Source organism: Myotis yumanensis, unplaced genomic scaffold (genome assembly GCF_028538775.1).
Source record: "Myotis yumanensis isolate MYYU_CA2020_CCGP unplaced genomic scaffold, mMyoYum1.0.hap1 SCAF_7, whole genome shotgun sequence".
NCBI classification, from domain to species: domain Eukaryota; kingdom Metazoa; phylum Chordata; class Mammalia; order Chiroptera; family Vespertilionidae; genus Myotis; species Myotis yumanensis.
In genome coordinates, this window is record NW_027223758.1 from 82,063,699 (window position 1) to 82,087,462 (window position 23,764).

The following is a 23,764-nucleotide window of genomic DNA, read 5'->3' on the forward strand; positions in this document are numbered from 1 at the left end:
TAGTCATTATTGTTATCACTTTGTATATCAATGCTTGCTTAGATTGTCACATAATTATCATTTTTTTGGCTCACTTTTGTTTCTTTGGGGTACAATTTCCTTTTTCTTTGAGCATATTCTTTAGGGGTTGTTTAAGCATAGGTCTATGAGTGGTAAAGCCCATTTCTCTTTGTTTGCATGGAAATTCCTTAATTATGCCCTTATGCTGGAATTATAACCTAGCTGGGTACAGAACTCTAGGTTGATATATATTCTTGTTCAGAATACTGAAGATATTATTCAATGAACTTATGCCCTCTATAGGTTGATGATAGGAATTTGCTATAAATTTAAATTTTTTATAGAAGGTAACCTGCCAAATCTGGTTACTTTTAAGTTCTTTCTCTTTGCCTCCGGCTTCACCACAATGTATCTAAATGTGGATGTTTTTATTTTCCTGTTTAATGACTCATTTTCTTACTTTAACTTGAAGATTCATATCTTTGCTCAATTTTGAAGTTTCAACCATTATCTCTTCAAATATTTCCTCTCACCTGTTATATATTCTCTGTTTCTGGAACTCCTGCTTAACATCTATCAGGACTTATTCTCTCCTTCATGCCTCATGACTTCTCTTTTATATTTTCCAACCCCTTTTCTCTCTGCTACATCTCAATATTTTGCTCATATTTATCTTATAGTTTACAAATTATCTATTCAATAGTTTCCAATTGTGTGAATTAAGCCATTTATTAAGCATTTATATTTATTCACTATATTTTTATTTCCTGTATTTCTTTTTTTAATTTTAATTATTGATATTAGAAAGAGAAAAACCTTGAAATGTTGTTCCTCCTATTTATGTGTTCATTTGTTCATTCTTGTATGTGTCCTGACCAAGGATCAAACCTACAACCTTGGCATATTGAGTCAACCCACTAACCAACTGAGCTACCTGTCCAGGGCCATTTCCTGTATTTTTGTTTGCTGTATTTTTCACGGTACCTGTTATTTTCTTCAATTGCATATTTCATGTTGATAGTTTAAAATACTTAAATTATAGTCTTTTTCAGGTTACTCTATTATCTGAAATTCAGCAGGGGGGCAGCGGAGGGTGTGTGTGAGTGTGTTAATTTCATTGTTTGTTGTATCTATTGGTGCTTAGCCATGTTGAATTGTGTCCATAAGTGTTTTGTGGTTTTGGAAACTGAATGCATCTTCAGTACTTCATCTATAGGAATCGCAATTCTTCTGCTAAGCACCCAAGGGTATTACTAGCACGGAACCAATTTTCCGTATTTGTGGGAAAGGAAGTCCCCCAATTCTTCTGCTAAGTACCCAAGGGTATTACTAGCATGGAACCAATTTTCTGTATTTGGGGAGAGGAAGTCCCCAAAGCACACTTGTAGTGTAAAATCAAACCTCAAGCCCACATGTGGTACAAGCGTAAGGTAACAATTTCTCAGCAATTGTCTTTTTAATCTGGAGCTCTTGCAGAGATAAGTTTACTATACTGATGAGCAAATGTTTTCCTGTTCTATTTTTTCACTGAAAATGTTCCTGTGAACCTTCAAGACTCCTGACTTTATGTGTGGTTCTAATTTTGCATATCTTGCCTCATGAAGGGCCAAGAGCTCATTTTATGACCTCAAATGGTATAAAATCCACCCTGTAGATTGCTGAATGTGAAAGCTCCCTCTTTTCAAGAGCCACAGCATCAATTCGTAGCTAATATTTTGGTTTTGCGTTCCCTCTTCATTTCCGGCACCTGGAGACTTTTTTTATTCTTATAAGCTCAGCAATGCATTTTGAGTTTTTCAATATATTGTGTCCAAAATTAATGTCTCGGTAGCTGTACTGTCTCCTATGTTTTTCCATTAAATTGGCAGAAGCAGGAGAGAACCATCTGCCTCAGTTCCGCTGGCCTGAATTTCCTCCTAACACCTGTAGCTGTGTCTGTGTCCTCAGTTCCTGCTCCATCTATGAGGCCAAATCTAATTCTATCCCTGGTCCCATTCTGGTCTGCCCCAAACCACTACATTGAATCAGGCCAGGCCACATCCCAGAATATAACTCAAGATGGACATGCAGCTTAGGGAGACAAAGAGGGTAAGTGAGAATGAGTTCCATGGTTATTGGAGCTTGGATCTGTTCTAGGGTGCAGGACAATTTTAAATCAAGCCAAAACCTAAGCATACCTTACCCTGAAAACACATTACACACATAAATTTTACAAGATGAACACCTTATTGCCCAGAGGAGCCCATGACAAACCACATCATAAGAAGAGAGAACCTCAACAGAGGAGCCTAGAGAACCTGGGGCTGCGAGGAGGGGAGGAAACAGCCCACCTAAGAAGCAGTTTCTGGGCATGGTTTGTGAAAGAAAGAATTTCAAACCCATTACCTGTGTCTCCATATTCTCCAAAGATATTGATGAAGACATCCGCATCTGTTCCTGCACCAATGACATCACCAGTGTACACCTTAATTTCATACCTGTTACCTGAGAAAGGGGTCAGAGAAAGCCTTAGTACATTAGGATCCTGAGGAGGGAAGAACAGAGGCCCCAAAGTAACTACCACACCATCCACCCTTCCCTCTATCAAGGCATGAATTGTCATGATCACTGTCAGTAACTGAGCAACAACCAAGTTGCCTGACACTGGTTCCAAACATTCCTTGCTAATACATAAGCATATCAGATCAACACATTGTACACCTTAACCTTATACAATGTTATATGCCAATTATAGCTCAGTAAAGCTGGAAAATAGTCAAATGGTCATTTTTAAATTGATTGCATAGCATAAATCAGAGGTAGAGTGGACTTCAGTTTTTATCTACTAACATGTTGCCTTGGGATGCATGAATCAGCCCAAATCCAAGGTACCCCAGCACATTTCTCCTGGATATTGAAATGCCTTTTACTGGGCCCCTTGCATCTGCTCTGCCTTCTCCAATATGTTCTCCATGCTTCATCACAGTGTAAAAATTCACTGGGGAAAATGGATTCTGTAAATGAAAATTGTCAAGGCTAAACCCAATGCAAAGACTAGAGGCACCAATAGTAGCCAGCAAATGCACACTTAGAAATTACCTCATTTAAAGACCTGTATCTGCTTCTTCCATCTTTGCTCCATTCCTTGAACACTCAAATGTCTCTGCCTTGGCCTTAGCCCCAGGGGTGTCCCCGAAGGCCACTGCTGAACAGCAGTCAGTCAGAAGGGGCACCAGGACTCCAGAGGGCACTGAGCACAGGGAAGCAGGAGAAAGGATGGGGGGTTGGGGGGCTGGAGAGCATTTGTGGAAGGAGTAGCAGACATTCTGAATCATTCCAGAAGGTGGAATTCAAATTAGCGGGTTGAATTATAAAGAAGGATATTTTAGCTCAAAAAAGCAACGTTTCTAGTGGCCAAGCCTATCCAACAAGCAATGGGATGCCCTTGGGAAGTGAGTTTCTCATCCCTTAAGACACATAGGCAGTTATCAGGTGCCAAGCACACGGGTGGACAGCCATCTGTCGGAGACGCTGTGGAGAACTCGCCAGAGGTGAGAGAATGTGAGAACACTAAGGGTCCTTTTCACTCTGCAATTCCACATCGTTTGGCCAGGAAAGGGAGTCCTGCAGACTGTGCAGGGAAGCCAGGAGATGAAGGAAGCATCTCAGAAGATGGGGGAGCTACCCAAGGCCATGCCAGATGAGGCCTGGGAAGCAGGAGCCCACGCAGGGTTTTGGGAACACACAGCATCCCTGTGCTGGGCCAGTGCCCACAAGCAGAGTGTCAGGGCCAAAGTGAGGCAACAAGGAGGCAGCCAAGGGTCAGGGATCCAGAGAACAGACAGCACTGGGGTGGGAAGGAGCTTCCAGGACTTTCTGGCTGAGGCTGTGCCCAGGGATCGGGAAGCCAGGGGAACGCAGTGCAGGAGGAAGTCAAGTCAGGCACACGGGCGGACAGCCTTCAAACCTCTGAGAACTTTCTATGGCAAAATGGGGTCCTAGGGCCCCATGCAGTTGGCTGAGTACAGAGCAGGATCCTGTATGTCAGATGACCTTCAATCACACTAGGGGAAGGGGGATGCCACACCTCATAGCTGCTCTTTAAAGGGTCCCATAGCGTGACAATGAGGCTGATGAGATTACTGCTCTTCCTCCTTTTTTTTTTTTTACATTTCCTCTTCAAGCAGAACCCCAGACTATCTGACTATTTGATTTGCCATTTTCCCAAAAAAGGCCTAGGGCCCTGTGCCAACCCTAAATTGTAATTAAGTGCATATATCGATGAAAGAGCAAGCTGAATAAAATAGGGCTCCCTTCTCTCCGTTGGCAAACTGTCAGCACAGTGCATCAAACCCTGCTCCCCAAGGGTCCTGTGAGAGCCCCATGGTTTCCTGTGACCAGCATCTTACTGAGCACAATCCAGTTGCAAGTGGATTTTGATAGGTTGAGTCCACCCCTTAATCTGATGATCAGTGAGAGGGTAAAATGCCCACCTATGAAAACTGGCTGCCCTCCTGGTAACAGGAACTGGTAATAACACAGGGAGAGGTGAAGGGCTTATGAAAATCTCTGCCCTGCCCTGAGGCCAGAAAGGAGAAAGATGATAAGAAACAAAGGTTGAAAGAGAATGGGCAGGGCTGACCCCCCTTCTGGGGCAAATCATACTGAACATTCACACAGGCCTTGCAGCTCGCAGGGCACTAGCATGTCCTTGAAGTCATCTGATCCCCACAATAGCCACCTGACACAGGAGGGGCACGTCCTGTTGATATTCTCATTTACAGATGAGAAAACTGAATCTCAGAGGGCAAGGTGGCATGCCCGAGGTCACACAACAGCTAAATGATGCAAGAGGGGATCAAGGCCAGGTCTCTGGTCTCCACATCCAGGGCTCTTTCTGGGACATTCCTGGCCTCTTGTGCTCTCTGCCAGGGGCCGGCAAACTTTTCCTGTAAAGTGCCAAGTTGTCAATACTGTAGGCTGTACAAGCCATGTGGTCTCTGCCTCAACTACTCAATTCTACCACTGTATCACTAAGGCAGCCATGCACAATCTACGTAAAGGCACACGGGCGTGGCTGTGTCCCAATAAAACCTTACGGACACAGACATTTAAGTTTCATATAACTTTCCTGTGTCGTGAAATATTCTTTTTTTAAAATATATTTTATTGATTTTTTACAGAGAGAAAGGGAGAGGGATAGAGAGCCAGAAACATTGATGAGAGAGAAACATTGATCAGCTGCCTCCCGCATGCCCCCACTGGGGATGTGCCCGCAACCAAGGTACATGCCCTTGACCGGAATCGAACCTGGGACCCTTCAGTCCACAGGCTGATGCTCTATCCACTGAGCCAAACCGGTTCTGGCAGAAATATTGTTCTTGTGTTGATTTTTTTTCAACCTCTTAAAAATGTAAAAACCTTTCTTAGCTCGAGGTCCACACGGACAGGTGGCAGGCGGTGCTTGGCCCACAGGCCATTGTTGTCAGTCCCTGCCCTGAGCTCTCCTGTGCTCTCAGCATCGGTCTGTGTGTTTCTAGGTGGAGGACTGTGGGCAACTCAGCACTCTGGGGCCTGGAGCGGGAGCAGAGCTGCCTGGTGCTGGCCTGGTCAGCTGCTGGTTGCAGGATAATCACGGCACATCCTAACCACGAGCTAAGCAGCTCAAGGCTCCAAAGGATGGAGAACTATTGCCCTTTCTCAGAGGTGGAGGAGGTGAGAAGGAGCATGTCCAGAGCCTAGTGTGGGCAGGCGGGGCCAGCTGTCCCTGCCTCCACGATGCTGTGTGCCTGAGCTGAGCCTGAAGTTCCTTGAGTCCAGTGAGAAGCCGGCACGGGTTGGACTTTCCTGAAGGTGGGGACAGATGGAAACACCAGTTCTGCAATGTTAGGCATTGTGCCTTCAACTCATTGCCTAACTGAGAGCAAGCAAGGAGCAGAGCTGGGAAGAAGGGAGAGATCAAGTTGGAGGAGGAGCTAGCAAGGCATTCATCACCCTGAGCGAGCTTGGGAGGAGGAGGGCCTAGTGATGGAGCTCGATGGAGTGATCGAGCCAAGGTTGGCCCATGGTTTACACATCTGGCACATCATCTGTCAGGAAACTCCCAGCACTGAGTTTTCTCTGGCCTGTCAGCAGGACCAGCAGTAGCCCACACAGTGCCTCTGTGCAGATGAGAAAAAAGGATCCCTTCCTCAAGACACACTGCTGCCATCTGTTGGATAATTGTCATAAGAAATGCAAAAATCTACAACTGTGTTCTCACAGAGACACACTGGGGCAGCGCTCAGCCAGCACAACCCAACCGGCAACCCCACCTTCCAGGCAGTAGCCTTCTTCCACTAAAGCCAATGTGAGCTCCGAGAGGCCAAGCTAAGTTGAGCATTGATCTGAAAAGGATACAGTAAGGACTATAGACCGGGGATTCAGTTAATCACATGGTGCCTTCCAAAAATCAGAGCTGGGCTGAGCTGGCAGAGTTAGTTGCAGCCTAAAGACAGGTTGCTTGCCTCAGGCCGCAGCAGAGGGTGGTCTGTCCTTGTTGCCCAGTGGGAGTGGGGGGGACGACACATGCCCAGCATCGCCCTCTTTCTTTCTTTCCTCTGCTGGCCCCATGGCAGAGGCCCAGGCTGCTCCCATCAAACGGGAAATCTGTCTCCTGCAGGCCGGCCGGAAGCTGCCTACATGACTTCCAGAAAAGGCAGGCAACGGCAGGCCCGAGCTGCCTCCTGCGTCTGGTGCGCCAGCCGCCCCCACGGCCTCCCCTGCACTGTCTGGAACAGTTGGCACACGGCAGTGACAAGATCCATCTCCATAGAACCACTGTGGGCGCGGGGGAGGCACAGTCACGGGGGCTGGAAGCCCCCATCCTGGTACCGTGTGCACACTGAGCCAGCCAAGCTGCTCATCATGTTCATGACAACAGAAGCCAAGCAAATGCTCTGTAACGAAGCCTCCATCCCGCCTGCCCAGGAAGGGACCATCCCACACCCACCAGCATTTGCGCCTCAGAGAAAGAAGCTCACGTGGCCAGGGCTTTTTTAGGAAGCAGAGAATCATGAATGAACTGGTGGTGAACTGACTCACGGAGTTTTTTCCCCTTGCCTTTCACCCGTTCTCAGGCCCCGTGTGATTAGACCCTGGCCTTGTTTCTTTGGGCAGGTGAGGGGTGGGGAGTGGGTCGGAAGGAGGATGACTGGACTTTATTTTACACCCCCTCAAATCTGCAATGGCTCACACCCTGACACCCCTCACTTCGGCTCACTGAGAGCCAGATGTAAAGAAGTGAGATATCATAGGCGCTAGGCGGAAGGAGAGAAATTCAGTGGGGAGACTACCCAGGTCAACCCGGGTATGGAGAGGACGTGGTCAGCGGACCCACGGATGAGCAGCAATGCTACATGCCAGGAGCTGGGGCACAGCCACTGACCAACAGCCCTTCCTCCATGCTGCCCCCAAAGGTTTCCTCTCTTCCCTCAGGTCAGAGGCCCAATCTCTCAGCCAGATTCAGCCCATTCTTCAAATAGGACTGGAACATTTCTGCTTTCTCAGCCTGGCTGCCCTTGCACACACACCCACTTATCAAAATAATAATAAGAGCCTCTGATGGTTGCTGAGGACCTACTATGGGCCAGTCACACCTACTATCTCATTTAATCCTCAGCATGACAGACCCAAATGCTGCTAATGTCACCATTTACTGATGAGGCAATGAAAGCAGAAGGTTAAGAAAGTTAACCAAGTCCCCATGGTTAGAAAGGGTGAAGCCCAGATTTGGACTCAAGGGACTGGACAAGAAGGTGCTCTCTTTCAACCGAAGGACTTGTATGCATGCATATGAGCATAACCAATGGACATAAGACACTGGGGGGTAGGGGAAGCCGGGGTATTGTCAAGGGTGGGGAAAAAAAAGGACACATATGTAATACCCTTTGTAATGCTTTAAGCAATAAAAAATGAAAAATAAAAAATAAATAAAAAGGAAGGTGCTCTCTTAGTTGTCATTTCACCCCTCCCTGGTGTGGTCTGGGTCTAGCTCGAACCTACTTTCCAAGCCTGCAGTGCCCCAAGCAGATGGGAACCCCTTCTGTGGCTCTCACTGGGCTCACTCTGGCTAACACTCAGAGCTCAGGGGAGAGGTCAAGTAGGAGACCATAGGTAGCTAGAATAGATACCAACAGCTGTATCAGGACCAAGGCAATGTTGGTATCATAAGTCCAGAATGTCATGCATACAAAAGCAGCACTGAGAAAGTGCTGTTTCCACAAATAGAAAAGCAAAAGTTATTATAAACACCCATTTGAAAATCAAAATAACCAAATATAGGGCAAATATACAATTTCATGCATCCCCCAAAGGTCCCTGCTGCTGGGTTAAAAGAGAGCATGGACTGTGAGATCCCCAGAGCCTGAGGCACAGTGAGCTGTGAGTTGGAGGGCCTATTCTCAGCTGTGTGAATGAGATACTGTGCCATCAGAGCCCTTAGTTCCCCAGGTGCTCTCATTCTCTTTGAAAGCCTAGCAAACTCCTTTTCAACCGTAAAGTCTTAGCTTGGGCATCACCTCCTGTATAAAGCCCTCCTGATTCCCCCTTCCTCTATGTTTCTATCAGCTTTCATTGGCCATCGCTCACTTAGAACATTCTATACCTTTGCACTGTGATTACTTGTTGGCCTACCTTTCTCCCCTTCATAATCTAGGCTACTGCACATTTACCCTGAGCACAGGGTCTGGTGCATAAAAGATTCCCAATAAACACCCACTGAATCACTGCATGACATTGGAGGAGCATGACCTGGTATCTTGAGCCAGGGTGACCAAGAGCAGGTCACTTAACTCAATGGGACTTGTGTTTTCTCCTCTATGACATGGATAAAATCCCTTTTGGTCCTGAAATTATCTGATACTCTTCCCTGGGGCCTCATTCAAAGCAGTTTTCTTCTTCCCACTCTTTCCGGAGATGATTTTCTGCATTGCTACGTGGGAGCAGATGGGGTGGGCGGGAAGCTGCTGTGAAGTTCAGAGGAGGAGAGTGATGCGCGGCTGGCCCAGCTCTTCCCACCCTGAAGTCCTCATCACTGTGAGTCCACGGGCCCAGGACCACCTCGTAGGGTTCTAAGAAACAGTTACTCCTAACAGCACCTACAGCAACCAAAGCTCAGAAGGCCCTGGAGAACATGAGTTTTATTAAGGGTACATATCAAGGAAGGGAAGAGGATTGGGAAGAAAGGTGCTTCCCATAGGCTTCAACGGCAATCAAGGTCATGCGTCCATTCCCAGTTGTCTAGACAAGCCTGCCAGATTCTAGAGGCGGGTCCTGGCACTGAGTGGTTCCAAAGTCCTTTCTGATTCTGAGAGGACAGAATCCTGAGTCTGTGCATCTCAGAGTCAGAGCAAGCCTAAGAGCAGGAGAAGAAGACAAGGAAACATCAGAATAGCAACAAGAGCAACAGCCACCATGATATTTACTGAGCACTTACTCTGTGCCCACCGTGCACTAAGTCCTTTGTGTTAATCAGCTCAACCACTTTATGAGTGGAAATTCATGTTATCCTCATTTTACAGATGAGAAAATGGAGGCAAAGAGCTTAAGGCATGCTTGCACCACTGGTGGAGTGGCAGATTCAGGATTTGACCACAGAGAATAAGAGTCCAGAGACTGAGCTCATAGGTGGGAGGTATGCACTATGTAGAAGAATAGAAAGTAAAGGGGGGGCAGCATATCCATAGCATAAGGGAGGTCACCAAAAGCCAATCTCCTCTCGCCCTGTGGAGGAGGGCTAGTCCTGGGCCCATCTTTGTCATTTGGTTGTGAAGGTAAACACTCTACTAATCCTGAAAAGACACAAGAGGCCAACCAGAATGCCCAACTCTATAGAGGAAGAAACTACGGCTGGAGAGGAACTGAGATCTGCCCCAGGTCTCATCGCTATTGGGTGGGAAGCCCAGAACTAGAACTCGGGGTGTAGAGACTCATGTGCTTTGTGACCCAGAGAGTTATATGTTTTAATTAATGGTTTAATTACTCCCTGGTATTATCCAGTAGAAGCTGGGAGCAAGTCGGGCCTGTTGGCTTATTTGGCAGGACCCTCATGATGGAAGTTGTTTGCATCAATCACTCAGAATGCTTTCAATTTGCCATTGCTTTTGCACCATGCAGTCCTCTGGCAGGGCCGCAATTCACTGCAGGTAGCGCAATTTGCACAGGCCCTTAACACATTAATCACAACCCCTGTCTTGTCCCGTCCTTTCTTCAAATGCACCCTAGGCACTTGCCCAACATGGTCTTGCTAAGACCGGGAGCACATCTGGAGTTGTGTGATAATCACTGTATAGCACAGTGTGGGCTGCAGTGAAATTATAACCCAGTTACCTGATGAAATAACCATGCGTGGAAACAGTGATCGGGTTGGACAAATACAATCCCAATCCCCAGACTCCGGGCAGCTTACAGCCCCAGACTAGCTATACCGTCTGGTATAGTTCTCTTTCCTCCGACAACTAGCCCCTCAGTCTCTTTTGGAGCATGGCATAAAACAGGCTGCAGTCATATTTATTATTAATCCACCAAGGACAAATACTTCTTAGAAAAAAAACTTATTCCTAAGGAGGCCTAGTGAGCAGGTCCCAGCTGGCAGGGGAGGGAATGGGACCCACCACAAAGTGGGCCCTTAGGAGAGCAAGGGCCCACTCTGCTGTTGGCAGAGCCTGGCTCTGAAACACTGACGAGCTGTTGTGCCTGGACATTAACACCCCCGGGGTGTGAACAGCCCCAGGCCAGCTGGAACTTAGCTCTCCATTTCAGAGGCCTGTCTCATTGCCCAGAGCTTCCCTGAGCAATGTGGTGTGGGCTCATGAGTAAGCCACGTGATCATCTCAATGCTATTCAAGGTGAGAGAGTTGGAGGGTGGCACTGGGATGGGGACAATTACTTGGCCAGAGGCAGGGAATGATATCATATCGGCACTAAGAAGTCCACACAGAGTCTTCCAAAATAGGTCTAACCCACACTTTCCTACCACGTGACAGCCCCTAAACCTAACCCTAACCTAACCCTAACCCTAACCTAACGCTAAACCTAACCCTAATGCTACCCTAACCCTAACCCTAACCCTAACTCTACCTTAACCCTAACCCTAACTCTAAACCTACCCTAACCCTACACCCAATCCTAATCTTAACCCTACACCTAATCGTAACCCTAACCCTAACCCTAATCGATAACGCTAAACCAACCCTAACCTTAACCCTAACCCTAACCCTACTCTAACCCTAACCTAAACTCTAACCGTAACCCTAATCCTACCCTAAGCCTAACCCTAACCCTAGCCTAATCCTAACTCTACCCTAACCCTAAATCTAACCCTATCCCTAATCCTAACCCTAATGCTAATCCCTAATCTAACCCTAATCCCTAACCCTAACCCTGAAAAGTGGAGATAGTAATCAACCTTACCTCCTAGCGGTGCTCTGGATTTTAAATTAGATAGTAATTGCAAAATGTACACACATGGGACACAGACTACAGAAGTATTTTGTCTAAAGGACATGTAGCTAGTAAATGGCATTGTTGGGATTTGAACCTAAGACTCTATGACTTGCAATTTGGAGCTCTGAACCATGATGCCCTCTACCCTCTTTATGGGTGCCTGGTAGTAAGGCCATCTGTGCCCTCCACTGGACTGTGAGCACCTGGAGGGCAAGAACCATGTCCTCACCCCAGACCCAACCCCTAAGAGCAGCTCAGGGAGGCATCACCGACGGCAGCTGCTAGTGATGATGGGTCAGTTCAAGGCCTGAAGACTGTGTTTAGTCTCTGGACAGGGGTTGCCATCCGTGTGTAAATGCCAATGTAGCTACTCTCCTTTTCTGGGTTCTGGGTTGTCAAAAGGTGAACCATTCCATACAGGGTGGAAGAAATCCTCAGAACAAAGTCAGGTATTCATGGTAATGGAGGGAATGCCAAGAGGCAATGGCAGGAAGGAAATTTCACTAAACTTCTGGAGCAATTTGATAGCCAAGACTGTGTTCCCAGGGATAACCAATGTGGTTATGCTAATGTGGTTATGCTGAAAAAGTGCCTACCACCTTCCCCAGGCCCCATGAAGTGCCAGGACCCCTGATGCCCACACTAAGAGGGAGACAAGCACAGGGATGGCTGCTAACTCCCTGTGAGTGTGCACACATGTCTGAGATTCTTAGTCAGGAAGTGTGATGCCTGTACCAGTCCATTGAAATGTGGGGAGGAAGCCAGCCAGCCAAGACTGGGACACCCACTCCTGCTGACTCATTGGGGATAAGTCAGGAGAATCCAGGATTTTTTCTCCAGCAGCCTGAAGTCTTTGGCAAGAACTTAGGACTTGGGGTGCAGGCACCATATTCCTCTTTTCTTCTGGGTAAATAAGAGCCCTTTGATTGCAAAGTCAATATGGTATATTGCCACTGTTACAAAGAGTTAATGAAAATTTAGGATGTATTAAAAGAAGCAAGACATCAAGGAACCCTGAAGACAAAACAATCTTTAAAAAGAAGACCAAAGTTGAAGGTCTCACACATCTTAATTTTGAAACTTCCTATAAAGCTACAATAATCAAACAGCATGGGACTGGCATAAGGGCAGACAGTTAGACCAATGGAACAAAATGGAGAGCCCAGAAACAAACCCTCATGTATGTATGGTCAAATGACTTTCAACAAGGGTGCCTCTATTTTCTAATTCTTCTGTCATGATCAAATTTGTTTTTTATAATAAAAGATCAATAACATATCTTTTTTAAAAAAGAGAATAAATTTGCAAGTTGTTATGATAGGGATCAGGGGAACAAGTCAAGTGTTCAAGGTCAGCTGGGAGATGGGAGATCAGAGGTAGACAGAGAAACTGAGAGCTGAAGCCCATTGGGACAGAGGATATGTTTGTTTCTTCCCAGCTGGGTTGCAAGAGAGAGTGGAACTTGAAGACCAAGAGTAGATGCTGGAAGGCAGAATCTACGGGGTGTGTCAGTCTTCTGTTGTGACCACGGGAGTGTCACTTCTGGCTGCCACGTGCCTTTCCCTCCGGTGGCCCATGACTCTATGTGACCAGGATATTATGATGAATGTACCCACATGTGCTAGTCCTTTTTGGAAAAGTATGTTCAATAATAGGGTGAGGTGAGGAGGTCAGAGCTTTAAAGAACAAAGATGAGATAAAATGGGATATGGACTACAGTGTGTGTTTTTACATGCTTTGTTCCTGAGTCCTGTTGAGCTAATATGACTGAATTTAAGGCCTCTGGCCAGACATGCACTTGAAATAAGCTGTTTCACTCATGAAAATCAGGAGCCGGGGGCAGCATGATGGAACGCTGGAGGCAGCCAGTTCTGATTCCCATCCACCATGCCCTGACTGTAACGTGCCTTCCTTGACATCAGAAGGGAGGTAATGGAATAGGAAAGCAGGGAATGCTGACCTTGAACTCAGTTAACATAGATACCCGTTAACAGGAGTTGTTGAAACACAGGATGTGTTCAGGGCTGCTCCCGTCCACCCCTCTATCATGTCTCTAGGTCCTCTGACATTTCCCCACTTCCCATACAAGCTTGCTCTTGGGAAGGCCACAAGGAAGAGGTGGGGCTTCACCCAGGCCATAGACAACAGGAAGACCCTGGAGGGTGGCAAGGTGAGATGGGACTGCCCAGATGCATGACAGAGGCCTGGGTGAGCCCAGCCCTAGCAGGGAGGGACAGTGGGCGAACCAGCCTGGCACTGACCTGTGGGTATGTCCATGGGGTTGAAGCTAGCCAACAGGTCACGGCACCACTGGCGGTCACCTTCCACCTTGCTCAGCCAGCTGTTGCAGTTGAAGTAGTAACGGAGGTGAGGCCGCTTCGTGTCGGTCAGAATCACACGGTCTAGGTACCAGCTGGGGTGCAAGCCTGTGTTGTCATGCTCAATCCTGGGCAGAAGCACACACCCACACTGTCATGGCAGCACAGAGATGACTCCCGTTTCACGCTGGACTCCCAGTTGTTTACTCCAAGGAAAGGCTCAATCATTGTTGTTGGTACTTTACCTCTGGAACCCCAGTTTCCTCATCTACCAAGTGGGGATAACTTGCAAGATGCTTATTAATGATGTTCATAAGTCTAGACTGCCTCGGTCTGCCTCTAACTACTGTGCTAGTGTCTCTCAGAGCACATTTCCCAAGTTTGTGAAAAACTGCCTTAACTTGTCTTAACCCAGAGAATTGAACCTCTAATGGGAAAGTTTAGAAAACTGTGACTTGGGGTAGAAGGAAAAGAATCAGGCCTTTGGTCTCCCCTCAAATGACACCAGGTGAGTAATAACACCCAGAAAGTGTCAATAGTGAGGTGAGTTCCTAATCTACCTGCCTCCATCTCATGCCAGCCTGGCTGGGGGCCAAACTCTCACCTGATTTTGTAGATGAGGCCCACATTGTTGGTTCTCACCCGGAAGACATCGGTGTTGGCTTTCCCGAAGGCAGATTTGCTCCTGCAATGAACATGCACATAGCTTAGGTCAGGCGTGGCTCACAGGCCCGGGAGGAAAGCCGAGGGCTGGCAGCCCCTTCCTCCTCCACCGTCCCACTCCTGGATGTGCTACAAGCAACCGAGCCCATTCTGAGATTCCTTTCTGATGTGATTTGAAGAGGCCGGGGCAAGGCCGGTGAGTATTCATTCCTTGCTTTCACACCCAGGTTCTCAGGATACTTGTCATGTACCACTAAGGCAAGCACAGCGGGCAATATTAGCCCCATGTTACACTCAAGTAAACTGCTAGTTGATTGCAGAGTTGGGACCAGAACCTGGCTCTCCAAAGCCATGATCCAACGCCCTCCGGTTGCTCTGGGTTGGGACAGTGGGGGAGGAAGGAAGGCATGATGGATGCCGTGGTACTCTCAGGTCTGCAGGCCTCCTGGCCTCTCCTTTCTTGCCTTGCTCTTGCTGGGGAGAGTGGCAATGGCAGCCCCAAGTGGATGCAGACCTTGGGTGTGAGGCCATGGTCCTGCCATTCCAACAAGAAAGGAAACACAACCCAAATCAGCAACCAGGGAAGCAGGGCGGTGAGAAAAGGCATATCTGGCATCCTGCAGTTGGTGCCAGCAGAAGCAGGTACACCTGAGATGTTCCACAGTGAGGTGCTAGGCGAGTCCAGCCCGGGAGCATCCTAGATCCCATCAGCTTAGACACTGGAGGGCTGGAGCAGCCGCACCATGGAGTCCTCCAGGAACGAAAGCCTGAATTGCACGTGGATACCTGCTCTGTCTTCTGTGTGGGCCAGGACCCCTGCCGTTCCAGCCCAGCCTGCTCGCAGCTCTTCCTGCCCCACGGTGATGCCTCTGTGGGGCTGAGAGCTGTAGACCTCCCTCGGAGCTCCTAGCCAGGGATCTTGCATCGCACAGCCCGTGGGAAAAGAAAGGCCCAGACACATATGCCTGTTTATTGCCATCAATATGTTTCCAAATGAAGAGAGATGTCAAGGGTCTTCTCCCCAAGGCAACAAGGCTCCAGCTCTCTCAGTAACAAAAGGCTTTTAAGGTTCTACAGACTCAGAAGCTGTAACTCTGAAAATAGACCCGCTTTGGCAAGCACTCTGCCCTGGGTGAAGTCTCCTTCTGGTGGTGTGCACAGCATGAGACCCAGTCCCACGGCCCCCCTAAAGCAGTGCAGAGCTCATGAAACCAGGTGACTGTAGACACTGAGGCGAACTGTCAGGGGAAAGAGGCCCCAGAGGTGCCTCTGGGCACAGAGGGGAGGGGACGAGAGTGGCCAACCCTTCTCGGTTTCACTGGAGAGCAAGGTCCCACTCCCAGGCCCGCTGAATGTCCCTGTCAGGTTCTCACATCCAAGGGTAAATAACAGCGCACCTGTGCTTTGTTTCAGAGTCAAAGTGGTGGTTAAATGACTTGGAAAACACATGAACATCAACCCTGTGCATCAGAATAATGTGAATAGAAACAAAGGAACGAATAAGAGGCATTTTCTGTTTCTACATATGAGATACCCCCCCCCCCGAAAAAAGGGGATTTTTAGAATAAATAGACAAGTCTTTACCTCAAATAAATACCCTACAAAACAGTCATCCTGGGGAGCAATAGGATGGAATATTATGCAGCCACTGAAAATTCTGTTATAAAAGAAGATTTCATGAAACAGAGACAAGTTTATGGTAGAGGTTTTAAAAAGGGAGGCAGGTTAAAATCCAATGTACAAACAGAACAACAATACACAGGACACCGATTTCATTTAAAAACAATGAAGACTGGGAGATTCCTACAGAAACATGTCTAGATGGAAAGACTATGATGAAGTGTTGGTTATTTGCTTATTATGTATCCTGGCCTGTATATATTTTTTAGTTTTCTGAAGGGAGCATGTCTTGGGTTTGCAGTGATGAGGAAAGCACAGCCCCAGTCCCAGCAGCCCCCTCTCCCTGGCCCGCAGCTGCCTGTGGCGAAGTCTTCGGAATGAGCATGAGGGGTGCTGGCTTCCTGCACTCAGGGTGCGTGGATTTGGGAAACGGCCAAGGCCAATGTTTAGAGGAAGAGGAGGCTGACTTGGAAAGGGAAAGAGGAGGTGTGGGTTTGGAAGGAAAGCAGCCGGCTTTCTGGGGTACCTCCAACAAGCGTTCCGGAAGAGGGGCTCTCACAGCTGCACTCCATAAGGGGGGCTCCGCGCCTTCAGAAAGGCCCCGTACACTGACCCTGGGGAGTGTGGGTTCACATCCCAGCGTGTTAAATGCTTGGCCATGGTGCTTTCTAATCACTCGGCAAACAAATTTTAGAAAACAAGATGGAAGAAGGGAGACCAGGGCAGAGAGATCGAGGATGGGCCTCTCGGGACCACGCTGCAGCCGTCCAGGGGACCATGGAAACAAAGCAATGGTCTGCGGTGTCTATGAGATGGAGACCAACATCATCTTGGCAAACAAGAGGAAGGCCTTCTGCATCGCTGACTCTCTCTCCTTCGAGGAGGGGGAGGAAAGGATTCCGGCAGGGCCACACAGACTCCCTTCTCTCAGGAAGGGGCCTGGATAATCCCTAATAAGGCCCAATCTCAACCCACTGGGGGTCAGATTCCAGGATCCGCACTTCTGGTGAGTCAAAATGCTAGTGCCTGTGGGTTTCAGAAAACCGACTGGGGTGGGATGGAAACAGCAAAGGACAGGGTTCCCTGGTCAAAGGAAACAGGAAACACTTCGTCGTGCCTTCTGCTGGAGACTGCGGCTTCTCTGTGGCTCCTGGTCGATCTGAAAATGAAGGCTAATGCAGAACACACACCCCTTCCCAGGGCCCCCACCCAGGGGAGCCTTTACAGGCCCACAAGGCATTTTAGCTGCCAACCAGGCAGGGCCAGCGGGCTGAAATGCCAGGTATTCTCGGACACTCTCAAAGGGTGAATTCTCAACAGGAGAACTGTGTTCCAGAAGATACATGAGATCCCATCCTTTTGCCATACTCTGAACACGTGACCCAGTGTTGGGGTGGTCCTGGGTGATGGTGAAGGGAACCCCCAGGCCATGGTTGTTGGCACTTAACCAGTGTGGGGGTCGGGGTGAAGGTCAGCTTATGGGGGAATCGAAATGAACATGTCACAGCCTTTGCCACCAACAGGCACCGAAGTTCTTCTTGCAATAGGAATTATTTTATGTTGAGGGGGAAAAATCCTGATAAGCCATTTGGGAGTTGGAAGGGGAAAAATCTTGGGGCCTCGGACAAAAAGCACAGAGAGAGCAGAAACTGAGGGGAGAGAGAGAAGGACATGGGAGAAGCGACAGAGAAAGACAGAGTGAGACACGTGGCTGGAGCTGTGGAGAAAGGGGTCAGGGAGGAATCCCAGGAAAGGTGGTGGCTTACTTTCAAGTCTAAGGGGCCTGCTATTCCGTTTTAAGATATTTACCTCGCTGCGGTGTGAACTCTCTCTGGTGCCCCCAGCTATCACTGAAATCTGAAATCTGGTACACTGCAAATTGCCTGTAGAGTGTGTGTGAGAGAGAGAGAGAGAGAGAGCCCTGTTCCAGCTGACACGCAGCTTTGTTTTGGGATGGCACTGCACAGTGAGGAGGGAACAGCACAGATAGTGAGATGAGAGATTTGGGGGCCGGTGGGCATTCTGAGCAGGCCACAGGGACGGGTCGGGGTGAGGGTGGGCTGAGCTAACTGCAGCTATGCCTCACGGAGCACGGTGACCCCGCGACCTCTGCAGCTGGGTTACACGGGGACCTGGACCTAGAATTCCCCGGAAAGCCGTGCTCCCTCCCGGACCCGAATGGAAAGGGCCCTGGTGAGGATTGTGTCTATACAATTCTCTCGGTAGACTGTCTCGGGTCCTGCAGCGGCCAGCCTCCCGTCTCCTCCTTCCCCATGTACCTGCTCACCGGGGTCAGATTAATCTGTCTTGGACACAGAGTAAGTTGAACCTTCACTGATCAGCTTTCAAGCAAGACCTTTGCAGTCTGGTCCTCCCTGCCTTTCTGACCTGCCTCCTCTCTGCCCTCACGTAGCCAGTAGGTTCCCTCCCAGCTCCCACAGGCCTGCAGTGCCCCTGAAGCCACTATACCTTTGCAAGGTATTCCCCCTTCTAAAGTACCTTCTCTCCATTCCTCTCTTATCTGAGTCCTTTCCGCCATGTGAGGCCCAGAGGGCGTATCCTCCCCTGCAAAGTCCCGCTCTAGCCCTGCTGATCCCACATCATTCACTGAGCTCTGACTATTGGCAAAGAACTGGGATAGACATGGGAGGCACAAAGCAGACCTCTCCTCATCCTCCCGCTCCACCTGGCATCTCTCTACACATCACCTCCTGCCGCTCCAGGGCACACAGCTGATAGTGTAAAACATGTCCACAGCCCTGAAGCCTCCGCTCCCCATGGGCCCAGCAGAGCCCTCGGGACCAGCCAGACTGGAGTCCTGGCCAGACCTGTGCTCCTGCTTCCCTCCCTGGAGCGCGATGCAGACACAGAGGGACCCTGTCAGCAGACTGCGGGGTGACTGGGGGTGGGGTGGGTTGTTGATTCCTATTGTGGGGCGAGTGGGAGAGGCTGGTGCCTCCATGAGGTGTCAGCAGAGCCTGGAGACTCCTGGCCCTGCCGGCTCATTCCTGCTCTAGACCCCTTTCCCAGGATGCGGGCTGCCCTTCCCCACTCAGATGCCCAGGGACAAAGCTTCACACTGGGTTATGGAAGGTGACCTGGGGGCCATTCCCGAGAGGGTATTTTGACAAATGAAAAAGGTGAGGGGGGAGAGTCTGAGGATGCTGGATGCACGAAAGCAGGAAAGACAGTGAGGAGCCACCAGAAAGAAAGAAAATGGTTCTTTCCGTTTAAAAAAGACAGGGTGGGAACTCTAAAACCAAGGTGGTCAAATCCCCAAGGTCTAGTCGCTTCTCCCTAGAGGAGTGGCCTCTGGGAGGTCGCATGGCAAAGAGGATGGGCATTTCATGTCTTCTCTTTACCGTGCCCACGACACTGGAGGGAAAGGCTCCACAAGCGAGTCACTCTGCAGTGTAAGCAGTGCAAGGAGGCGGGTACCCTGTTCTGCAGAAACAAAGTAGGATGTTATGCCAGCCTCGACACTGCACCTTCACACCACAGCCCACATTCAGGGCAAGCATGTGACACGGGGCCTCATCAGTCTGCTAAGCCCAGAACGCGGGGATGTCCTGGATTGTGGACCCAACCCCTCCACAGCTTCCCCTGCCGCCCCTGGGGGTGCCAAGCCATTAACCCCAGAGGTCAAACCTGGAGCCCAGGAGGCCTCCCGCATTCCTGCCAGGGCCACCAGGCCATGTGCTCAGGGAAAATGTCGACATGACTTAGTGCTGCTCCCTGCTCCTCTCTAGGCCTTAGTTTCCCCATGAATGGTTGAGTTAGATTTGGTGGTTTTAAAATTCCTCTTGGCTATGGAGCTCTTGGAACAAATAGAATCTGACTCAGATTCTCAGTAAAACAACCATAAGTTGAGCTACTCCGGCGGAAGGAAGAATGGGGTGGGCTCAGGACCAGATGATCAGTCCCCTGTGCCATTCAGCACAGATTGAATGCCAGCTGCCCAGACCATCCGCAAGGCCCCTAGACATCTCTGGAATTCAGTGATTCTGCTAAGTGTTACTGCGTATATCTGTATACGCATGTGTGTGGTGGGGGAAAGGATTGAAGAGAAGAGAGAGCAGCCCCTGCTCTCAATGGGTTACAATAAAATGGGAGACACTGGTGTGAGTGCGCACACACACATACACACACATAAGCACATCTGCACAAACACACACACGAGTAATGCAGGCAGGTTTAATACGCTGTGGGTCCCTGGGTGCATAGCATTGAAGCTCATGGCTCTCTCATATGCATGATCTTGTCTCCTCTTCCCAAAGGTCCTATGAGTTTTGTAAAAAGGGGATTATTAATTCCAGATGTTGTATGAGGAAGCCAAGTCCTCGGATGCAAGAGATTTGGCCAAAGTTACATGGCAACTAAGTGGTAAAGCTGGACCTAGACCCAGGCTACTTGACCCCAAGTGTTATCCTCCCACATCAAGGAACAGCTCGTATGGATTCATGGGCATTCTGAGATTCAAAATGGGCATATTCTGCACATAAAAATCAGGAGAGGAACTGAGGAAGGTTGACAGGAAATCGCTGGGAGAGACCTGGCTGTGGTTAGCAGAGGCCCCTACCCCTTACTAGGCCTGTGGACACACGTCTTCTCCCCTGGGTTCCAACCGGCCCAGGACCCAGGTTGAGTTGGTACTCACTTGCTGGTGAGATGGAGCTTGGGAGAGAGCCCATTCTCTCCGAAAATGGTGATGAAGACATTGGCGTCTGTCCCTGCACCACGAACATCCCCCGTGGCTGTGACCACCTCATACACTGGAGGAGGAAAGGAGAAGACAGATGGCAGGCTCAGAAAAACACCATGAGTCTCATGTGGGCTTGGAGAAGCCATCGATCCTGCCAGCCCTGCAGGGGATGCCCAGCCACAAAGGACTCTGTGAACTCCTGCTACCACCTGCAATCTCCTGAGCCACAGTCAGACCCACAGCAAGTCCTACTGTGAGACCAAAACCTCCCGCTTAATGCTGCACACTCATCCGACAGGAAAGGCCGGGGGCAAGTCCAGGTCACACACTATACAGCGTCAGTACCAGAGTCCGGTCCAAGGCCTCCAGATGCCCAGCCTGTGCTCTTTCCAGCCCAGCACATGGATGTCCTCCTAGACACGATCTTCAGGGCCTATATCTAGCTCTTACCTTCCTCTTTGCCCTCTGCACAGCCCTCACCTCCCATGACCTCCTGGGCATTGTCATTAACCTCAGGATACTACTCTGTACCAGAATGGCTACAATGAAAAAGGCTGACAATGCTCAGTATTGGCAAGAATGTGGAGCCATTGCACCCTCAGACATTACCAGTAAGAGTGTAAATTGTTACAAGCCCTGGTAACTAAACACCATGTCCACCTTATGACCCACTAGTTCTACTTCCAACTATAATTCTAAGAGAAATGAGTGCATGTGTCCATCAAAAGACATGTACAAGATCTGTAGCAACTTTGCTCATAATAGATAAAAACCGGAAATAACCCAAGAATCCATCAACAGTAGAAAGGTTAAATCAATGGTGATGCATTTATCAAATGTGATAGTACACAACAACAACAAAAAAACACAAACTACATAACATGTCACAACATGGATGAATCTCTCAGATATAATATTGAGTGAAAGAGAAGCTAGACACCAAAACAGTATACTGCACGATCCCGTTTATATGAAGTTCAAGAACAGAAAACACTAATCTGTGGTGATAGAATCAGGAAAGCTGTTACCGCTGGGAAGGAGAGTGAAGGAGCTTTCTGGAGGTTGGCTGTGCTCTGTGTCCTGTTCTGAATGTTGGTTACACAAGCATGCACAGATGTAAAAATGTGTCACGTTGCACCTTTGTGAGTTTTGTGCTGAAATATATATTATTTCTCAACCTTAAAAATTTTAACCAAAACATTAAAAATGTAGATAGCTGAAGAACTATCTTGTGGAAGACAAATATATTGTGGAAAACTCTTAAAGTCCCTTCATCCACACAAAGAACTGTCAGAGTCAGTTGCTCTTAGCACACGGCCTGGTAAGTGGGAGATGCCCAATAAGTAATTGCCTGGGTGGATGAATGAGATATGAACTCAATCAATGAAATGGATATGAACTATGAAACTAAGTGGACCAGTATTTAAATCCCAATTCTATTACTGGCTATGTGGTTTCAACCAAATTTCTTAGCCTCAACTTCCTCATCTCTAAAGTAGGGATAATTTCTCCCTTAAAAAGGTTATGTTAAGGATTAAATCAAAATAAAGTTTTCAATGGTCATTTTCCTTGACTTGGCATTTCCATTTCTGGGCCCTTATCTTGCAGACACTCTTCCACAGTTGGATGAAAGAAGTGCATTCCATAAGGAGTTGGACTTAATCATCATCACAATCATCACCACCATCATCATCTCCATTGTTGTCATCAGCAGCAGCAAGCACCTCCTCATCATCACTGCATCAGCTCATTCACCACTTTCCAAGGAGGCTGCCTTGGGAGATTGTATCCCAACATGTCTCTGGGCAACCCCTGTCTGGTTGTAGGAGAGGAGAAGCCCGGGGCTGGAGGCTTATGCAGGATGGCCTCTTGGGTCCCTTTGGGTCTCAGATTCTGCTGAGTCATTCTCTTCCCTTCATAGGCCCTGTCTCAGTCGGGCGATACACTGAGGTGCCTTCTCTGGTTTACCTGGCAAGAAGGTGCAGCATTTCAAAGCGGTTCCCATGCCCCCCAGGAGACTAAAAGGATAAGGCCCTGGGCCCGGAGAACTGCCTTCTCCACCCGGACCATAGCCTCTCTCCGGAAAAGCCAGAGACCCCATCTCCCGAGGCCACAGTGGCAGAATCCCCAGTCCCCACTGGGCATGGGACGAGAGGTCAGGCCTCCTCCCCACCACATCCCTTCACAGCCTGGTCAGATCAGGCCCTGTCTGAAGCAGCCCACACCGTGGAGACTGGGCTGGAACGTGGCTCTGGGGATGTGTACAACCTGAAGAGTTGGGCGCTGTGGCTCCAGTGCATTCTGTGCCACTAAGGCCGTGACCAAGGGCAGGTCACCTTGCCTCTCGAGCAGTGGGGGCCTCATGTAACACCTGCTCCATCTACGCCAAGGGTTGCAGCACAGGTGCATCTCCCATTCCTCCCTCAAAGCACCGGCCTGAGCTCCCAGGCACCGCGCTGCCCGCCCACCCTTGGCCTGCACCCTCACCTCGGGCCTTGTAGTACTCATGCTCCAGCTCGTCCTCGTTGTCCTCCGAGTCATAGTTCAGCAGCTCCTCCTCGTACAGCGCAATGAAGTCAATGTCTTTCTTCCTCCTCTTTTTCTTCTGGGGCATCATTTTGCCAGCTGCCCTTTCCTGGCACTTGCTGGCTCACTGTACCCACCTCCCTGCACCTCCTTGGACCCTCAACCCTCTCTCTCTATGCTCCTGTGCCCACGTCTGGTGGGGCCAGAGCCCACACTGGTGTACCCTGTGCCCACCGTGCTGCTCCCGTTCCCCTCACTTCTTTCGCCTCTGAGCCCTTCCTATCCCTGGCCCCTCTCTCTGCCACCCTCTGGCTGGCCACCTCCTCTTGCTCCTGCCCTGGGGTTTCTCCTTGGGCCTCATCATTTATTCATGGGGACTGAAAGCAGGCCATCCTCCTTCCTCCCAGCCCCTCCCATCAGCCCCCACTCTCCCCTTCATGGAGAATCAGGTGAAATCAAACCCTTAGCATCA

At 49.1% G+C, this 23,764-nt stretch overlaps 1 protein-coding gene across 2 annotated transcripts in view; it reads right to left on the reverse strand.

Annotated features, from left to right (window-relative positions):
- Window positions 1-23,383, reverse strand: part of LOXHD1 (lipoxygenase homology PLAT domains 1) — a 100,586-nt gene extending 77,203 nt beyond the window's left edge. For both annotated transcript variants that reach the window (XM_070421626.1, XM_070421625.1), the window contains exons 1-5: window positions 23,254-23,383; window positions 20,722-20,836; window positions 14,386-14,466; window positions 13,725-13,909; window positions 2,386-2,484 (exon numbers count right to left, since the gene is read on the reverse strand). In XM_070421626.1, the coding sequence (XP_070277727.1) occupies window positions 2,386-2,484; window positions 13,725-13,909; window positions 14,386-14,466; window positions 20,722-20,836; window positions 23,254-23,383 (610 nt within the window). The remainder of the gene's footprint in view (window positions 1-2,385; window positions 2,485-13,724; window positions 13,910-14,385; window positions 14,467-20,721; window positions 20,837-23,253) is intronic.
- Window positions 23,384-23,764: the final 381 nt, after the last annotated feature.